Below are 21,639 nucleotides of genomic sequence, written 5' to 3'. Positions count from 1 at the left end.
AATCGGCCTATCAGAAAGGGGTAAATTTCTAAACAACTAAACAACAACGTATTTACGTGACAAACACTCGTTCTTACAAATATTTTGATGAGTAAAATTACATATGCAATAATCGAGGGAGACGACTATAGTTGTAGGTGTATGCCTATATCATATCCACGCTGCAATCTACAAACATCAAATCTCTCCAAAGTTCCCGATAATCCGAATTTTAAACTCTCGTTGTTCTTGGGTTTTCCAGTTTTTTGGCTACTCTGTCGAGCAATCGCTGACGCCGCGCGCACCGTTACCACTTGGTTTCTTTTCTGTGGGTTTATTGATTTATTGTATTTTTACGATATTTTAATTTTCAAGCGAGTTATGAGTATGTGTATATTAAAATACAAAAATTCTTATAACCCGTTTGAAAATTAAAATATCGTTAAAAACTAAAAAGTGATCACAGATAATGTTGTTGCTCTTATTTTTGTAATAAGGCAATTCACTCTAATATCAAAGGTAACAACACAAAGTTGGTTCCACTGAACGCAAACCGCAAACCTACCACGGTCACGGTATACGTTTGTAAGCCAGAGACGACACAGTTAACGGGTATACAATCATTATTTTTCAAAAAGCGGTGCGTTATTGTTTCAAAACAAAATATACAAACGAAGGGATGAAAAACGTAAACCGCCGATTTTAATTCACGAGACGATATTATATACGGCAGTCGTCGTCGTCGTTGCAGCTGCGAATATCGGTGAGTACCTACTTGCCTATATATAATAAATACACGTATAATAACATTATACATGTCCGTTTATATTACGTGTAATGGGTCGTTTATTGTTTTTTTTTTTCGTTTGGGCACACGAAAAATCCGCCGTTCACGCGCGCACTGCAGTAGCAGTCGCGTACACAGAATATAATAATAATAAGCCGTATACAATGATATAATATATTATATATATATATGTAGTATACCTACCTTACTGGCACACAGTACGAATATAACGAAAATAATAAAACAAAGTACGGCCATAAAAAGAGCCCGGTACCAGCGGCCCTGCAGCAGACCGTGTTCGCATCGCATTACGCACCAACACGCGGGCGCGTATCGCACACACATATTATTATATATGTATTATATATATATATATATATATATATAGTGTGCCTGGCATATATATATATAAGTTTACGAAATATTATATATCCGTCGTACAGGGTGGGCAACCGCGTTTTTCTGTTTTTCAGCGCACGGTCGACGCGGAAAAGCGGGAAAACGCCGCGACGGGCCACCCTGTACACAGCTGCAGGTGATATTATTATTACATTATATTATTATGTGTATAATAAATATATATAACCGTATAGGTAAAATACGACTTAAACCGTTTTTTTTTGTCTTTATAATATATATTATTATACGTTCGGACGTTGTGCAGCCCCGACGACGTCGAAATATTATATTTTTATCGCCGAATGCAGAGCACACTCACTCACCCGGTAATATTATATTATTTTATTATACACATATAAGTACTATATCTGCTGCAGACAGCATATTACGTATATATTATACACGGGAAACGTCGTCGTCGTCGTCGTCGTCGGTAAAAATCCGTTTCGTATGTTATAATCGCTTTTCAAACGTCCAATAAAACGTTTATATTGTTTATTTATACACGCACACACACACGCCCTCTCTGTGTACATAACGCACCGTGTACGCGTGTGTATTCTGGAGACGATCGTCGAACGATAAAAATATTAAGCGACCGACTGCGTTTCGACGGAGGGACGCGGTTCCTATATTATTATATCGTTATAACTAAATATATATATATATATATGTTCTATCAATCCTACATAGCGCAGCATTTTATGTTATGTATTATTATTATTATAAATTATAATAAACATCCGTTTGCTGCGGAAAACAGAATTCTCGCGAAGTCGCTGCTGCCGCAGCCGCAATAACGATCTACGGGTTTTTCGATTTTTTTTTTCGTACGTTCATCTCGACTCGTAGTCGGGGGGCTTAGCCTTTTTGTGAATATCATCGGCGGTACATTTTTCACTTTTATGGGACGTATTGGCTCGTTTTCGTGCGCACGACGTCCATTAAATTCGCGACCGGACAGCTTAAACCGACTATTTTATATATTATATATTCGCCCGACACACACACACACACACGTTTATATTCGATGGCAGCGGCATTAAAAAGAAACACACACTTCCGAATTGGTATACATTCCACTATTATAGCACGTATAATATTATGTAACTACGCTCCGCCGGACTTTCGAGGGTAAATTATTATTGTACTGTATATATTATGGGTTTTTGAGTGGCTTTCAACCAACGTTATTATTAATCGAAATGTTTTTCGCACTTTACTATTATATACATTTATTAGTAAACTTATGAATCACCTACCAATAACAATTTATAATAGTATATCCAAACAGTTTTATCAACAGAAAATTCAAAATCAAAAACCAAAAAATACCTATACAATCGATTTTTTAAATAAATTACTCAGTGAAACTGTATATAACTGAGGGGTGCACTCCTCTATATTGGATTATCATCTGAGAGCATCCTATTAAATGATACCTAGTTGCGTCTGAGTCCTAAATTAAAAATTATTTTTATATTGCATAAACGTATAGAAATATACCATATGCGTCCCAATTTAAATTATCCACATTTTATTTTAATTACACCACGAGGAAATAAAATATACTATACCCCAAGAATTTGTATTGCTATAACAAATCATTTCATTTAATACTTAACTTCAACTCTCGAAAATATATTCTGTTATATTTTTGTTTGCATATAATATATTGAATTTAAATATATAAACTAATTCATATATACTTATATATTATTTGTATCTATAATAATACTAAGAGAACTAGACACAAATAAGATTAACATAAACAAAAGTTATAAAAAGAAAAATTTTAAATACACATTACAAACATTTTTGACGATTATATCTATAATTTTATCGATACGTTCACTTATAATAAATGTTAATAAAATAACTATTTAAAAAATAAAATTTTTATTTAATTTTATGAAATAGTAATAATATTTATCCTAAGTATATTTACTATTTAATATTGTATTTATCGTTAGCCAGTGGAATTTATATTTATTTAAACAGCGAAATCGTTAAAATCCTAGAAATAAGACTACGATGCACTGAGGCAATTAAAAAGATACAGTTTTGAAATTTGAACGCACTCGGGCAACGTCCCAGTTCTATATAGATAGAAATCCAATTTTTACCTCGGCCATACTACTAGGCCCGTCAAATGTATATACCGCATCACACGGATCTACTGTATCCAAGTATACCTATATATTTAATAGATACGTATAATAATGTACTCAATGTAAATAATTATAATATTTATTTACGAGCGTAAATTATATTATAGCAACGCGTCTGGAGGACGGTCGTCGGACGGACTATATTTACTAATAACGACGAAAATAAAACTCGTATAATATACAACATTAATAGAATACTCGCGCAGATCTCCGGGTGCCGAAGAGCCTTTGACTACCACACTTGTTACACGTTACAATATAATATATATAGGTATAAATGCACCGCAGCATAACTTCGCGGCCGATTTATTTGCCCGCAACCGACCATTACACGCCGCTTCATCAACGCGTCTGCTATATATTATTATGATACGCGATTCTCTACGCGAGTGCAGTGCCGCCGAGTACGCCGCACATTAATCTCACCGGGTGCCGCGATTGCAGCGGACAGGCACCGTTCCGAATATAGCTCGTCTAAAGAATAATGGTCTCGCGTGTCGTCGGGACACATGTATTATGAAAAATAGCGATATGTAGTATGTACGGTCGCGTTCCGTATATTCCCAGCACCGAAAATCGCTAAAAATATTGTGACGCGACGCGATTGTCTAGGTACGATAATAATAACGATATTATAATAGTTGTATATACGTACAAACCTAGAATGTAAGCGAGTGCGTTTAATAATAATCGCTGTGAACTTACTGATTCGTAAAAGTATAAAAAACGGACCAAGTTCATGGTCTCGTTCGTTTTATTTAAACGTTTATTTTTTTTTTTATACATAGATAAAATTAACTAGCTTTCCCCCTCATCACGGCGGTTCTGTTTAACGTCGTGTCAGGCATGTTAGTTTATTACTTACCAGGTGCGCACTATTTAACTCATTTTAATTGAAAGAATACCCATTGTATGTAATATGTAAAAAAAAAAATGTTCTATCAATAATTCTATTGATAATAAATTATAATATGGTCTACAATAAGCTAAACAATATCGATAAATTAACCGATCATACTAATACGTTATGTATGTAAAAATAAATAATTACCTAATAAGACAGCGAATATTAAATTCAGATGCAGTGGTGAGAAAAACTATAACGACTTTAAGAACAATAATAAAGGAAAAAACTAAATGTGCATCTATATTCTATGTATACAAATGTCGTACAGTCAAGGATAAATTTATGAATATTTTAAACTACAAGCCCGTATAAACTTTGAAGCAAAATAAAGTTCATCAAAACACATGAGCAAAACTCAGTGTACATCGCGACTCGAGCCATTTTCCTTCGTACGTCTTGTGAACTTTGCACGAATTACGCTGACAATAGTCTGTATAACTGCAAATGTGCGGTAAAAGTACGCCGCGCGCCGTGTATCCATAAAATTATTACCACATTATTTGCCCACATTACCACACCGAGCGTCGTCGCACGACATTTTACTACATATTTTTGAGCAAACATTTCAAGTCCAAAGATCACGCTCCGCAGCGCGAGTCGTCCTAGTCCCTGCGGAGATCGAAACGCGAAAATGTATGTATAGGTACCTATGCAAACGCACGCGCGTTATTCGCGCTTTCCCGGAATCGCAAGTGCCTCCATATCGTTATTATGTATACATTGCAAACAGCTAGGTAAGAGTGGTTATACCACGGTTCTTGCGTTTTAAATATTAATGTACAAAAAACATGCCGCTAGAACGTTAGTTTTTTTTTTCATCTTTCAATCTTTATTTCAAAGTAGGTACACTATATAGCTCAGTTGACGGGTTTTCCAACGCATATTCCGTGATGGTTTGGCGTATATGTTATAGAATGCACAGCCGCGAGTTGAGTACCTCACCAGTACGTTTTATCATAATATATTCTGCTATACGTGCTGTGTATAATACAGTGGAGTACCCACACACTTAATATTGTGATATCGTAATCATTAACTGGCGGCGGTGATGAGCGTCTCACTGACATCATCAATTTGTATAGTATAATATTAAAATAACAATGAAAGTGTAGTTGCAAGGTAAGTGGCTTGGCTTGCGAAAAAAAATACTTTTAAAATCCTTTCTCGAGCGCCACAAACGATATTATGTACGTGTATACCTACGGCGTCAAAAGCGCTTATTCTACCGCGACTTGTGCATCATATTATTATAATGTAGACGTAAATCGCGGGTATGCAATAAACCGATGCTAAGGGTGCTTAATAAACGTAATTTTGTATCTAATGCTATGCATTCTATAAAATTACGCCTGTTCTAGTAATATTGTCTTTAATAATTGCTTATTAATGTATAATAAGTATATTATACTTTGATGTGCAGTTTACATGGTTTGTCCCGGTCAATGACTTTTCTTCTAATTAACATTTTTGTATTTTGGTTTTGAAAAACTACTGTTTTATTAGGGATAGTTGTGAAAATCTATTACATTTTTTTTTTTGTACCTGAACTCAAAATAAAATTAAAATTAGTGTTTATTAACAATTTTATTGACAGCTAATTTATAGAATTGATTATAGTTAGGTATGTATATATTTAAAAAAAACCTTAGTGTAATCTGTAAATCACTGTTTTTAAGTAAGTAGGTAGATATACAAATATTATAAATATATAGTTATGTAGGTACGTTTATAGAGTTTAGGTTATTGTAGTCAGCTAGTAAAAAAGTGTTATGCGCATAATATTATAATCCGAGACTAGCGAAGTGTTTAATATACAGGACAAACATGGCGAAGAACTTTGTACACGCATTTTAAATATACGTTCGAAGTATCGTTTTTGCACAAAAATATTAATATTGTATTTTAACAGCATAATCGAGAAACTTTTAACGATTTCCCGGGGGTTTCGATAATATTATAGTGTAAAAACAAAACAAAATCTCGCACGTGTCGATAACATGTCGTAGCTAGTAGACACCTATGTATATTGTATAATATGTAACAATATTGTGTTGCTCGGAATTTTTTTCTCGGAATTTCTCTCTTTTGCTCGCTTCAAAAACATTTTTCATGTATAGTTGCATATTATTTTATACGTATTTAATATATTTAATATATTAATATATATGTGTATATTATGCATGAAGTATACAAAATCGTTGATTGACACGAAGGTTTTTTTCTCGCGTAGCTGGTAAAAATGAAAAAATGAAAAAAAATAAAATAACAATTAATTTAATTTAGTTAAGGTAGTGACAATTACTGTGAACGGATTGCTTGTAAGAAGATGTCAGTAAACTTTTTGAAAGCGACTGTCACTTGAGTAAAAAAATAAAAACCTAAACATAACATACTTTACGTTAAGCTGTCATTGGAAAAATAAATCCATATTATATAAACATGGAGTATATTATAATTTATAATATATTGTACGTTATAAAAAAGAAATTTTTGAACGTTTGAGCATGAGTAATATATTACTATTTTTTACCTACGCGAGTTCCGAGAAGTCGCACAATGCTTATAACAATGATAATAATGTAACATTTCGTTTATCGTAAATATCGCAAACGATCGTCGAGGTTTTTTTACATGCGTACCTTATGTAGTAGGTATGTATATATACATATTTATATTTTTTTTTTTTTTTTAACATAAATATTATTATATTTTACGACTTTTCCTGGACCGATATACATGATATTATATGATAATATGCACCGACGGTGTTTTTTAAATCAACTAAAGCGAACCCTGTGACAGCCTTGCTCATCGTATTATTATATAATTTATTATAATACAGCGTATACGACGTTTTATCAGATTCGATTTTTCACGAAAACAATGTCGTCAAGACGGATAACGTTATTGAATTAATAAAATAACATGGAAAGCTCTTAAAGTGCATGTTAAAGCGTAAGTTAAAGAATTCAAATGATTTAAAGTTTCGAGAACGTAATAGGAATCACTGATTCCGAATCAGTATCGTTATTATTTAATATGTTTGAATATTATATACTTTTCAGAACTTCCAATTATTTAACATTCAAATCTTGCTCTAGATATACGTATTGTGTTCATTCAAATTTGAAAAATGGATAAATCTCATAATACAATTTACAAAAACACAACTAAGCAACAAAATGGCGTACGGTTTTTAACCATTCGAGAATATGCGTAGCTAGTGTTATTCACGCTTTTACGTCCTCCTAATACTGCTCCACTCTCCGTAGATGGAAAAAGTATTAAATTTTCAACAAAAATTAAATATCTTCGTGTTAACTTTGGATCAAACTAGATCGAAAACTTTTTTGGAATCCCCCCTCAACCAATACATTTCAAAAAGTTTACGAAATACTCAATATGTAATATCCTTTTTATAGCTTGCAAACTAAATTATTATGTTGGAAATTTTCACTTCTATACTTTATTACAGCTTATGCGTTATGTCACTTATACATTATACATAACCTCTCACCTACCAGGTCAATAACTTACTAACAAAATACAAGTATTTCGTATATTTTTATCCAAAGAATAATTTACCCTGGTAAATTACTCTGGTTTATTAGCATCACAGCACCTCCGAAGACTTCCGAATTCCTGCTATAAAAAATACAATCACAATATTATCGAAAAAAAAATTCGAGTGCAATAATTAACTAACCCAATTAAAATGTGTAAAACATTATCATTTATTTGTACCTTCCAAACATCGTTGACTTAAACAAGGTCAACTTGTCAACTCGCACAGAAATCGGAGTTAATCCATAAATTCACTCATATGAAGCTTAAAACTGTAATTGTTTTGTTCTATTGTTCTTAAATTGTATTTTTATTATTAATTTTATTGTATTATTATGGTTATTAATATTATTTGTACGTCCCTACGCCGTCCCTAGAGCATTATAGAATAGATAATAAATTATTGTTACTAATAATTATTTATGCCTATACATAATACATATTATGTTACGATATTTAATTAAAGTCAAAAAATCTGTTATTAAGTAATGACGAAATGAGTTGGTAAAACTTTTAAAGTAAAAATAAAATAAAAAACGATAAAAAAAAATTCTGAAACCAACGCGCTGTCGCCGCCACGTTGCGTCCCACCTTAAATGTTTTGGACAGAAATAGCGTTCCATTTTAATACATTTAATATTATACACAATGCACTATATAGCAATATATATAAATCGTAACACAGGTAGCTATTACACTTCCGAGCGACATCCTACTTCCAGCACCAATAGCACTTAAGACGTTCAACCGCAACCGCGACGGAAGTACCTAGTAACTGGGTCCTAGTTCATTCTCGTCCGCACGCGTTATGTAGGCGATTATCTTTGACGACTTATTTACAATTGCTGTTTATCAAGACTGATCGTCTAGAACTACATTTCATTTATATATATATACATTATAATTAATTAGCGCACAGGCTCCGATGATCTAAATATTAACTAATATGCTGCAAGCGTGTATTTTCTGATTCAAGTTTTTACTTTGAAAATTTTAATAAGTTTGTTTTAATTATCACTTAATATAATTTTTAAATCGAGGAGTGAACAAGAAAACTATACTGATTAATAAGAAACTATTGACTAAAATCGCTGAGAAAATTTAGTTACAGGAATTTATAATAGTAAATAATAAATTACAATAATAATATTATAAATATATAATATAATTACATGCGATATACATACGATTATTATCATTGTACACTGCAACAGTATGTAATATGTAAAAATGCACTAAAAATATGTTTTCTATAAGACGTATAATATATATTATATCCTTTACAGTATATAATGGCTGAGGATTCGTATATACCTACAATGAAACCAAATTCAATTATTATTGATTGTGCGTACATTTTATGATTTATTTTGGTTTTCTTCTCGATGGTCATTCGGTCAAGAGTTTGATTATTTAATACTGTTTGTTTTCTTCAAACTAGTCAACTAAGGATCACAAGAAATTATCTGTAGCAGTTATATACATAATATATATATATATTATGTAATGTTAATGTTATTTGGGTATCACTGCAGTTTGCTTACTGCTTAGTATATAGTGTTCAAATAACGATAATAATTAATAATATGTTATATATTATGTATTATGTACAGTGCCTATAACTATTGCACACCCATAAAATAACACGATATACCTACGAGTATATGCACACTCCAAGGTTAGATAAATAAGACATTTTAATATTTTGTAATGTTATTGTTCGAAAAGAAAAATGTGACAACAATGTCTACAACACGCGCACCCGTGTTAACCACATTATATACTTAAAATATAAATCTTATATACGTATATATTGCCACAGCCTGCTCATCGACGATTATCATTAGGTTTGGATATTTGTGTTTTTTTAGTTCTTTGATTTATTCGTCGATTCACTTCGATTTACAGTCAAATACATATATACTATTATACAGTATAATATAGTATGTATTATAATATGATCACAACGATATTAAAAATCGACGTGTGCTGCTTTATTCACGCGTCTTTTGTCGTAAAATAAATTACATTTTTATGGAATTTAACGGTGTTCTGTCCAAAGTATTGATTTTTCTCTATCTGTCTCTCTCAAAAGTGTTGTTTGTATATTTTTCCGGAGCTCGAGAAGAAAGTAAATTCGTGTATACAGACATACAGTGTAATTCATCAAATATGCTCAACCACATTTTTTTATTTAATAGATAATGAATTTATTCAAACTCTGAATTTTGAGACTTTTAAATATACTTATAAGGGCCTTACTTTCAAACATTTCCTAGATTTTCTTATACCATTTTAGGGGTGTACTGTGCCGATACTAACTTTTTTTTCGTATAACAATCATTATTTTTCTCTGTAATTTTTTTATCAGGTGACCTTTTTTGAAAATGTTCTATTCAAAGCTAAATTCAAACGAGTAATTTTTGAGTTAATTAGTTTTATGTCATACTATGGATAATAGGTCCACTATAATGGGTGTGAAAGATTTGAAAACTCGAGTAATTAATATCAATCCATCAACATTTATAACTTTCAAAAATATCTGAGTAAAATAAATACTATAGATGCACTATAGATACTATATTACCTCTATTTTATATTTTGGCAAAACCACTTTTGAGGAACTAGAACCTTTATACATATATCTTACATATTAATTACTAAAAAATTACTCATTAAAATTTTGATTTAAATACATTAAAATTTAAAAAAAAATCATTGCTTAATAATTTATGGTAAAAAAACTTAATTTTCAAACCAATATTCAACCACAGATCACTCCTCAAATAATTTACAAAATTTAAATAATTGTTATTATGATATTTAATAATTAATAAGTGAATTATATAAGCTTATTAATTAAGTATGCTTACAGTTTCCAAAAATCAAAAATTGAATTTATTCCTAGAGGAAAAATAAGTATGATCATTCTTGGTGAATTATCCTACATCTTAATCATCTGGATTTGTTTTACAGCAACAATTATATGCATTATTTTATTTTAAATGCATTGATGACGTGCAGCAATAGTGTATAATATAATAATGTAGTATAATAATATTATACACGTAATATTACTGCCAACGTGTCACACATACACATTACTAGATACCCATCGTGTTAAATCTCATGTGATCACCATAATAAACAATCAAATAACTGATAGCTTAACATGCCATTACATCAAAGGTTTGACGTTTCAAAGGCAAAACACAATCGAAAATAGTCGAAGCGTTTCTCGTAAGTTTACAGAATTGCGACGTATACAATATGTACCAAGAATATGTTATTCGTATAATATTATTTATTATAAGAAAATAGTAAATGTGAAACGAAAAGCGAAATCCGTAGAAATACTTGAAGAAATAAATAACCAAGCGCAGAAAAATTAATGAGTTCACGAAAACGGTGAAAATATACGATTTTGTTAGGTGGTGGAAAAAAAAGCAAAAAAAGTTTTCAATAAGACGGAAACATTTCACTTTTAGGCTATGATAATATTTTAATGGATACAGTGTTTCTGTTACTTTAATTAAAGTTGTATCTACCTATTAAGCTGCCGTTGTTTCACCAACGCGTACCATTAAACAATGATGATAATACAACAAACGCACGTCATCGCCAATCAGAACGGATACCTTACCTACCTACCTTATACTCCCAAAATAATTCTATTAAATTATAAAAATATATTACACCAGGACACTTGAGATTCTTTTGGTTTTAAATTGCGTAATTATTACGTAATGGGACGTAACTACTATGCACATAATATACTAATAAATAACGTGGTACGTTTTTACTTTTTATAATAATTGTCATAGCCACATTTTTTTATATTCATATATGTCAACTGGATTACATGATAATTTTAGAAGTTTAAAATACAAATTTAATTGTTTGCACTTAAAATATAGGTACTGCGGCATCTTTTCACGCAGTCTTCATCTGCCATTGCGATCGGATTCAATCAAAATACCCGATAACGCTGTCTATGTACTCTTCTTTCTTTAACTTGACATATTTTATTACATTCGTGTTGATCAGTAAAATTATAAAATACAATATTAGCAATATTGTATAATTATTATTAATTTTTATGTAAACAGCCATTTAATAATATGCAAACATATAACTATCGATTCGAGTCTTGGGCGCGTATCTGCGAAACACAAAACGTATTGTCAGTCGATAAAACCCTATAAGATTCTGCAGATCATCAAATGATGGTATGAATCATAAAGGAACTTAAATTTAGAGAAAATAATTTTTTTTCACGTGTGCGTCACTTACGACATAATATCGTTTTATAATATTTTTATTACCTCAATTTGTTTATTTACTTTAAATTTGTGTATAGTATCATATACCTAATGATGCGTTTATTCAGTGTTCAGGAACGCATGATGGATTCACACAGTATCATAATTTATAATGATTATAAGCATGCATGTTCATGTTTAAAATTTGAAACTTTCATTTAACTTGAAATTGAACTTCAAAGGTATTGAAACTTGACTTAAAATTGTTCCTAGCTTGCATAAATATATATTATTGAATAAAATCAACGTATAATTTATTCATTATGTTTTTGAAGAATAAATTAAAATAAGATATGAAATATAATAACTGAACTATTAGCTTAAATCAAAATTTATATGTTTGGGCAAAAAACATAATATTTTCTTTGTCCAAGTAAAATCCTTAACACGTCACAGGAAAAAAAATATATTATATAATATTCTCTAAAAATGTATACTATGTGCGCCTAGTATTGTTACAAAAAAAGTGCAGGTAGAAGGCGCATGTTCTTTTACATAATATTTTTTTTTGTGTTTAGAAAATAAATGATCTTGTCTGTTGTATGTAATCCTACTTTACTTTAATTTTTTTTTTCATTCAAATAACATTTTTGCATTTTCTCTTCAAAGTCGACCAGTGAGGCCCTTCGAGTATAGTTTACAAGTTCAATATAATAAGCACGATAGATGTTGGTGGAGTGCATGTATACGAATCTTTAAGATGTAATTTTGTCAAAGTTTATAAAGTACTTGGGTTAACAAACTTGACAAGCACTTCTAGAACTTCTTGTCTCCTTGGAATCGGGGTTCCCGTCTGCAACAGAACGGAAGGGATGGCGCGTATATGACAAGACATAACGTCGATCGTTTCTTTTTTTCTTTTTTACTAATCAAATTATAAAAATATTCATCTCCATCATCGTGGTTCATGCAGATTTGTTTCTTTGCTATAACTTTTTTTTGAGCTTTTAATAATTTCTGTCCATTAAACATAATACTTTCAGTTCACCCTCAGAACGACGTCACATGATCGATTTAGTCGTCAGAATTAATTGCATATGTTAACGTACGACATCGATTTCGAGTATTTTTTTTATTACAATAATGCAAGTCACATTCCCGTGTCATATCAAACGGGAAACCACAATAATATTGTAAATGACATTAAATGTATAGAGAAATGAAGCCGATATTATAAAGACAGCTTAAAATTAGTCGGCTTGCAGCAAACCCTTCGAAGGAATTAGGACTCTCAAGATTTTCAACAGCTGTTTACCCTCGCGTGGTCGTCTTTCCTATGGGGATTTAATACCCTCAAAACGTCATGTTTAATTTGAGTCTCAACCGCCAAATTGGGAGTATTACGCGCGTCTCGTCGTCGAAAAATACGTTTTGATACATATTAAATATTATGCAAACAATTAAAAGGGAGTGCTTCGATTAAACTAATTGAATTTGGAAGAATAAAAATATATACGAATTACGACATAAACGTTAAAAAATCAAGACTGCTTAAGACATTGGAGACGGCAAAACGAAATGTTACATAATATCATATTAGTTCAATACATTGTGATGTCTCGTTTTTTTAGTTGAAACAATAATAAATAATTGGAATAACCGTTTCGAACGTTACTGCATCGATCGTTTAATATTATTAATTTTCCGCCGTGCTTCTTCGAAAAACCAGGCTGCAGACAGATATTATCTACTCGAAATATAATATTATGTTTTTATATTTATATTTAAATTTTACGGAAAACATCATCGGCCATGTCGAAATAATAGGTAACAACTGTCAGTGTAATACCTATTATATTATTATTATTTACGATAAGTGCGGCGTGCGGCTGCCCGTCACGGATTAAGCTCCGGACACAATTGACGTTTAATTAGCATAGGCAGATTTTCAGGTTTTCATTTGATTCGTCCTACTTCCACTCTTCTCTGTAAATTATTTTTTTTATTCATCATTATTGTTAGTTGTGAATATTCATGTTTAAGTTGGTGCCCATTTTATGATATTCCCTCTGCTATACGTCCACACACAGCGGGCCTATAAGTGTATCCGTTGTCACCGTACATCGTATACTCACCCGAATCGCGTGTATACACACGCTAATGATACACATTCGAAATATTAGGTGGTTTAAATATTACACCGGTTTTTCGTGTCTAATATTTTTTTTTTTTTTTTTAGTTTTTTACTCTCTGCTACCTGATCATAACTACAAAATATTATATAATACACTATATTATATAACTGTGTGTGATATCCTCTCTCGTTATTCGACCGAATTGTCATACGACGTGGCAGCTGTATTTAAGAAATTTCAATAAATAGTTAACAGACAAAATGATAATATAAATATTATTATATTGCCACATTTGTATGATTATATAGTTGACCATGCGGAAAAATTGCATTCGAATCCCACCTCAACCCGTCCTACCTACACTGCTGTGTAATAAAAATGCATCTGTAAATCGGTCCTAGGATAACACAACGACGTGTGCACCTAGGTATTTACTAGTCTATATTATTATTAATCACAGAAGGCCACCGGGTTGTGCACCATATATATATATATATATACACGACGTCATTAGAGGTTTATACGGCACGTTAATATATATATACATATAATATGTAAGTGTGTGTGTATATATTTAAGTTGTAAAAATATCTATACTATTATGTTTAATGTGAGTGTGTAGTGCGGCCAGTTGATTAAAAATCGTTGGATTTCTCAAGTACATACATTAGATATAGATACATAATAACGTTATAAAACATAATATTATATTATATTATACAGTTGTAGTTGCAGTAAGTAGGTGCGTACAAATCATGACACGACGATGATTATCGTTCGAGTCCGTTTGCGCATGTGTACGTATAAAAATACTATCTACGATAGCTTACGACGTTTGTTGTTGAAACGAAAATATAATATGGCATGTTTAATACATATTAAATTATATCGTCGAAAAGTTGTGACGACAAACCAGTCCGCGACTTTGTTATTGCCATATCAATGTATGACTGTATAAATGTATATATTGTTTGTTCTACAATTTTACGTACATAATATTATATACACTTGCCATTTGGTTGATCTTCAAAGACGTATTTATTTTAATGTATGAAACCGTCCGAAAACTGTTTTAGTGTGCACACCTACATAATATTAGTAATTATATCATTCATTCGTACACTGCGTTTGACATATCCAATAATTCGATTGACAATCAAAATCCATAAGTTCGAGACGAGCTCACGGTGATGTGTAGGTAGATTAAAGGATGAAAATTGTAATACCTACAATAACAATAATATCATATTATTATGACATACGATTACGGATTTTCGAACTGAAAGGTTATTTGTGCATGTTTTTTTCTCCTTGCTGTAATTACGTATTTTACTATCATACAGTGTTAGAAAACTTGTTCTACATCGCTCGAATTAAATTAAAGATTAAAGATCCGTTTAATTAATGTAAGAACATTATTCAGAAATGTACCCGCTGACCGTTGTTTCATTTTCATATTCCAATCTTGACCGTAATCGCTTTAACAACGTAAATATTATATTATTATACTATAAGTTACCTATTCCAAGTTAGTATTAAATTTCAATTTTATCTTTTTATTATTGAATGTATTTTAACTTAAAATATTTTTTTTTTTATTATTGTTATTATTATGATTATTCAAATGTTTTAAATAATTTGTAATCACGAATATAAATATTTAATTAATAAATTACTTTTTAAAGCTCCAAAGAAATGTAATTATAACTTTTTAATTAAATTGATAAGCATAAAATAATCAACTAAATTATGCAATATTAATATTGAAATTAACTAGTTTAAAAAAAAAATTGAACCAAAACTTTTAAGTAAGTAACAAAAACAGTTAATAATTATTACTTACAAATTACAACACTACTTAAAAATATTGTGAAAAAACTAAAAAGTAATATTAATTTAATTAAATATATAGTTTGCATTTATCTATGAGTGGTTGGTTTGATAGACTGACATTGTAACATATTCAATCTAAAACATGATATAAATACAAACTATAATTTAATTATTGTAAAAATACTATAGTGTTTGATGATAAGTGTGTGTATTTATAATCTAAAGAAATTCAAAAAACGAATACGTATATTTTCGTATTACATTTTTTTTTAAATCGTAATTAAATATTGTGTTTTTAACCTTGAAAAATGAAATAAATTTAAAATCCCAATAGTCATAACTCATAAAATAGTTGGGTTTTATTTAACAGAAAAATTACTATACAAAACAACGTGTACTATTCTACGGGTTAAAAGTTAATATTATGAAGAATATTTATCTTAATAGCATTAACATCCTAATGATAACAATGTATTTTTCAATCAATTAAAGAATCAATAATTAATTGAAAATATTTTAAAAAAACCTACCAAATAACCATGTGTACTTTATGATTCGTACTTATCAGCTCACTTCTTGTTTCACAATATGTAATATTACTAATATTATAATAATATGTAGATGGGTACAACCATGCGCTGCATACTCAATAATGCAACGTAAAAGTTTCAATATCCAGTAAAATATTTGTATAAATTTAGTAAGTTTTAACTTTTTATTTTTATTGGATTTCGTTATTTTAAATCCGCTAATAAATCTGATAGGAACTTCAATGGAAATCTATTTTTATCGTAATCCAATCGTTTGACGTGAATTATATAGATTTTGAGTTACTTAAATCAAGTAACTTGAGATGATCTATGGTTCTTCTTTTCTTTTTCTTTTTTACAGCCCCTTTGCATTTTACCCTTTTATCTAGTTAGACGCTCTTTCTTTCCATATTTAAACTTTATGTTTAAATTATTATTTTGTGACACAATTCCACGTGGGCGCACTTTTATGAACACACACTCCACAGTTTTCTGACGTATCGTCATCAGTTTTTTGATGAACTGAGAACAAATCATCATTATATGATTCCATCGCACATTCTTTGAATTTTATAATTATTAGTTTCACGAAATTAACATCATCATAGTTAGTTGTATATAAATACCTAAAACAATGCATTACGGGATGGTATATATTAATATTATACTATGCTGTCGTTGGAGACACACGGCTATCGATAAAACGAATTGCCTAACAATGAACCCTTGCTTGAAAAAACACGTTGAAATACATATTTACGACCCCTCTTCTGCACCGTACGTAACTGACGAGTCCAGAACAGGGTTGTCGTTTGCAGCCGATTTAACGGTGAATCGAGCACGAGCGAACAGGCCTAAATATAAAATATTATGTATTTTAATATCGTCTATTTTTTAAATATTTATAACACAAGTGTATTTTATGGTGCTGACGTAGGACCATCCTCGTACATAGCTCTGCATTATATTATAGGTAATATAACTGACAGTATACATTTGTGTTATACTGCGTGCGTATTGTTAGAAACCGGAAGGAACTTCATCTCGTTTGTCCAATTAGACCGTTTCCTGTATTCACGTTATTGCGAGTTTGGCTTCGAGTGCCAGACAGTGGCATTCAGTGGTGACATTTAGGAGGACAAGGTGGGCATTTACCCTTGCTTAATATTTTAAGAACAGTCTAACAGGCCAGTAGTCAGCTATACGTCAGCTTAATTTATACGTTATAATAGATAGGTATACATATTTTTTAACGTAACCTCATTATATCAGAGCCTTGACAATTTCAAGGAGGATACATAGACATTTTTTTAAGGGTTGGTTACTTTTCAGCATGCGTTGTCATTCGAAATTATGTATAATAATATTAAGTTTACGTACTTAACTTACAAGTATATAATAATATATACATGGATATATCATTTTCATGCATTTTTTTGAAATTCCGAACAAACAACGGTTCATTTACCGTTGGCAGTATTACAGTTGGCTGTATTTTTAAATCGTTGATGAAAAAAATTTAAACATTATAATGCTCATTTTCGGCATTTCCTTCTTGTATGTACAAAATACGCCCCCCCACGTGCCCATCTATTCTTTGCACCAACTAATAATACAAAAATTGTTTTTATATTTATAAAGGCCAATATATTAATATATATTATAATGCACTGTACGATATCAATATCATCGTATGTGCCGAGAAATCTGTTTCGAAACATGACTAATTCTATACCAAGAAAAATAAATCGTACCCGACTTGACTTTCAAGTATTGTTGTAACAATATAATATTATATATTATTACATGCTGTTGTTTTCCCGGCTACGTAAAAGACGTATAAACACAAGCAACCGTGATTAAAAACGTCGTGGTGTTTGGATTCAATGTGAATTGTGCTTCGACGACCTTTTTCCGACTTGGTTGTTGTATTATAGACGTCTAGTATATAATAGCTATAACAAATGGTTTAGATCGGCGAAGAAACGTTCATTAAAATGTCTTATACGAAACTATGACGCCGTTCGCAAGAGCACTAATAATTAATATGAGATGACAACTGCGAATTGCAATAACAGTAGTTATTTATTGTACTCGTTTATTATCCGATTATTTTTTCGTTCTTTAAAATAAACGTGCAATAATGTGTACAATGTTTGCCGTAACTTGGCAGTTATACATCGAAATATTATCATCCAAGTTTTTCTCCATCCGTCCGCCATATAAGTAAAGGAAAACCGACGAAACGCCTTCGGGTCTTAGGAACATACAGGAAATGCGAATAAAATAAAAACGTGTGCCCGTCAATAAATTTTGTTCGATTTTATCGCGTCAACAGATCTCATATTATTATTAATTCTCTCGCACTATTTTTCAAACGGTATTATATTTTATCCTCATCACACCAAAGACACACTTTACAACGCAAATAATGCGTTATAAGTGAACCTACTGTATACCTATTATATACATATTAATATATTGTACATAATGTACAATTCGTCATTAGGCTCATTACTACAAACAGCGTGCGTGTAGACGCGTGTGTGATACTGTACGGGTCACGGTCATCGTACAGTTTTCGTTGGGTTTTATTTTATATTTCTAAATTATGCGCAAGACGACTCGTGCACTTTCGACCGGACCGCAAATCGATACACCCCTTCCCCGCCCCGCGAAAAGTTGGACGTGGCTCCGTTGTTTTTTTTCGTTTATTATTATTTATTTTTCGTCGCCATCATCGTGTTCTGCCAACGCCGAAACGATAACATAAAAACACCCAAGAAAAAATAATATTACATCAATTATATATGTTTATGTGTAATACACATCGTCGAGTGACGACAACAATATAATATTGCGTATACACACTGTCTCGGCGACGTCAGCGGCGCGGTGCAATACCCTCACACAGACGCGAGCCACCGTCGCCTGCACCTGCACTCCGCCCTTATTTGGAACGGGGTAAACGGTGGCGGCGGTCGGCCGTCAAGCGCCGGGTGTGGGCGCGGAGAGGGGTTTCGGCGTGGCCGGGTGGCGGGTCGGGTGGCGCACGCCGCGGCGTATACGTATTTAAACGGATTTCCAAAGAAATCGGAAAACCCGCCGACGACCGCCGCGGTAGCAACGGCAGCGGTGCTTACCCCGTCGGTTACCCTCGTGCGGCATGTGAACGGTGAGGGGGGGAATGATTCGTCGTCGGGGAGGTCCGAGGAGAAAGTGCGGAGAAGGATTAGGGGTGCGCGCGCGCAGGTACTGCACCTACGCGTGTGTATGATATATATATATATATATTATGTACATACACACACACACATATATATATATATATATATTTGGTGTGCGTCGCGTGACGCCGATCCCGCCGGCCGACCGCCACCGCCGCCACCCGACGACGACGACTACTACTCGTGATGTTATACTTACGGTACTTTCGCTATTATTATTGTTTACATCTACACACCTCTGCGTTGTAATACATAATACATTGTAACATTATCGTAATATGATAGCACTCGACTTACCCAGGGTCGTTGGGCACCTCCGCGGCCACGGTCACTGTGTCCTGTGCGCTCTGCGATTCCATCGTACAGACGATATAATGCGATAACAACAATAATAACTCACGCGTGCGTGTGTGTATGTGTGCGTGTGTGCGTTAACTTTTGGCGACGACCGAACGAAAGGGTGAAGCGCGATAAGTGTGTCGTGGGCGAGTGTGTGTCGTGTCCGACGTGTGCAATATAAACGCGAACGAGCCGGTTGATATTATATTTTATGCTGCTGCTGCTGCTGCTGCTGCACAGTTCACGTGGTTTCGATTTTATTCGATCGGGCGACGGCGAAAGCGAATGGCACGAAGACCGGCGGATAGCGAACGGATTGATTTCGAAAAATTAAAATTGATTTTCGTCGTAAATCTTGACGACTCGACCGGCGCAAGAGAGAATCCTGTGCGGAGAGTGACACCCGCGTATAATATACACACTACACACACACAGAAGAGAAATAGAGAGAGAGAGACACACACGTAAGCCGAGAAACAAAAACGGAGAGACCGAGATAATATAAGCACGCGTACACACAATTATATATATATATTATATAACACGAAATTGAATACGAATTTGATGTTCACGTGGTGTCCGTTGCGGTGGTGGTTAACCCGGCAGCGGTGACGGCAGCGGTGGTGTCGGCGATTCACACGACCGATGTCGTAATGATGTACACTCGATTTTTACAAGACGCGTCAAATTCTTTTTTTTGATAAAACGGCGATTATTAAAGGCGATATATAAAAATATATATACACATATATATATATATATATATTATTATACGTGATTTTGGATGGTTGTTATTGTTGTTGTTGTTGCTGTATATAATATATATAATAATAATAATAATAATATATATGTATATATATATATATACACGTATATAATATAATATATATAATATATATTTTGTTCCTGCAAACTACGACTAACCACTACTGGTGGGAGGTGTGCTTTTTTGGCGCACACGGTATACTCCCGAGCGTTCGCGCTAAACGGATATGTTCGACTGAACGATGCGGCGAGTGACTGGGACCATCGCCGTCGCCGCCGCCGCCGCCGCCGCCGCCGCTGGTTGCCGCGCGCTATGACCGCGGGGCGATGAGGAACGGCGGCGGCGGCAGAGGGGACCCACCACCGCCACCGCCACCGACTGACGGCGTGGGGAACGCGTGTGTGTGTGCGTATTTTTGTCGGCGTGTGCGTGCACGCCCGCGTCTGTGTGCGTGTTGTCGTGTGGTGCGCGCGCGCGAGACGGCGGCGGATGCGTTCGCACAGGAAACGCGCACGGGCAGCGAGCGCGTGCGCCCGACCCGCCGCAGTCGCCGTCGCCCGTCCCGCCGCCGCCGCCTTAATGAGTATGCAACCAAAACGGCACACGAGTCGATATTATATAATATTATAATATTATAATAATATAGCACATGCAACCCTATCTGTCCGTTACGTTTGTCGGTACCTGGACCGTCACCGTAATCCACGTATACCCCCTCCCTAAAAGTGCAACTTTTCATA

The 21,639-nt window shown here is 33.0% G+C and overlaps 1 protein-coding gene across 8 annotated transcripts in view; it reads right to left on the bottom strand.

Annotated features, from left to right (window-relative positions):
* Positions 1-21,141, bottom strand: part of LOC132919374 (RNA-binding protein Musashi homolog Rbp6) — a 376,780-nt gene extending 355,639 nt beyond the window's left edge. For 4 of the 8 annotated variants that reach the window (XM_060980943.1, XM_060980946.1, XM_060980948.1 and 1 more), the window contains exon 1: positions 20,092-21,140. In XM_060980943.1, coding sequence (XP_060836926.1) covers positions 20,092-20,153 — 62 coding nt within the window. In that variant the 5' untranslated portion in view covers positions 20,154-21,140. Of the gene's footprint in view, positions 1-20,091 lie in introns of all 8 variants that reach the window. The other 4 variants (XM_060980949.1, XM_060980952.1, XM_060980942.1 and 1 more) reach the window with 3 other exon arrangements.
* Positions 21,142-21,639: the final 498 nt, after the last annotated feature.

Source organism: Rhopalosiphum padi, chromosome 2 (genome assembly GCF_020882245.1).
Source record: "Rhopalosiphum padi isolate XX-2018 chromosome 2, ASM2088224v1, whole genome shotgun sequence".
Lineage (NCBI taxonomy): Eukaryota > Metazoa > Arthropoda > Insecta > Hemiptera > Aphididae > Rhopalosiphum > Rhopalosiphum padi.
The sequence above is the reverse complement of the archived record's forward strand: the minus strand, read 5'-3'. Positions and strand labels throughout refer to the sequence as shown.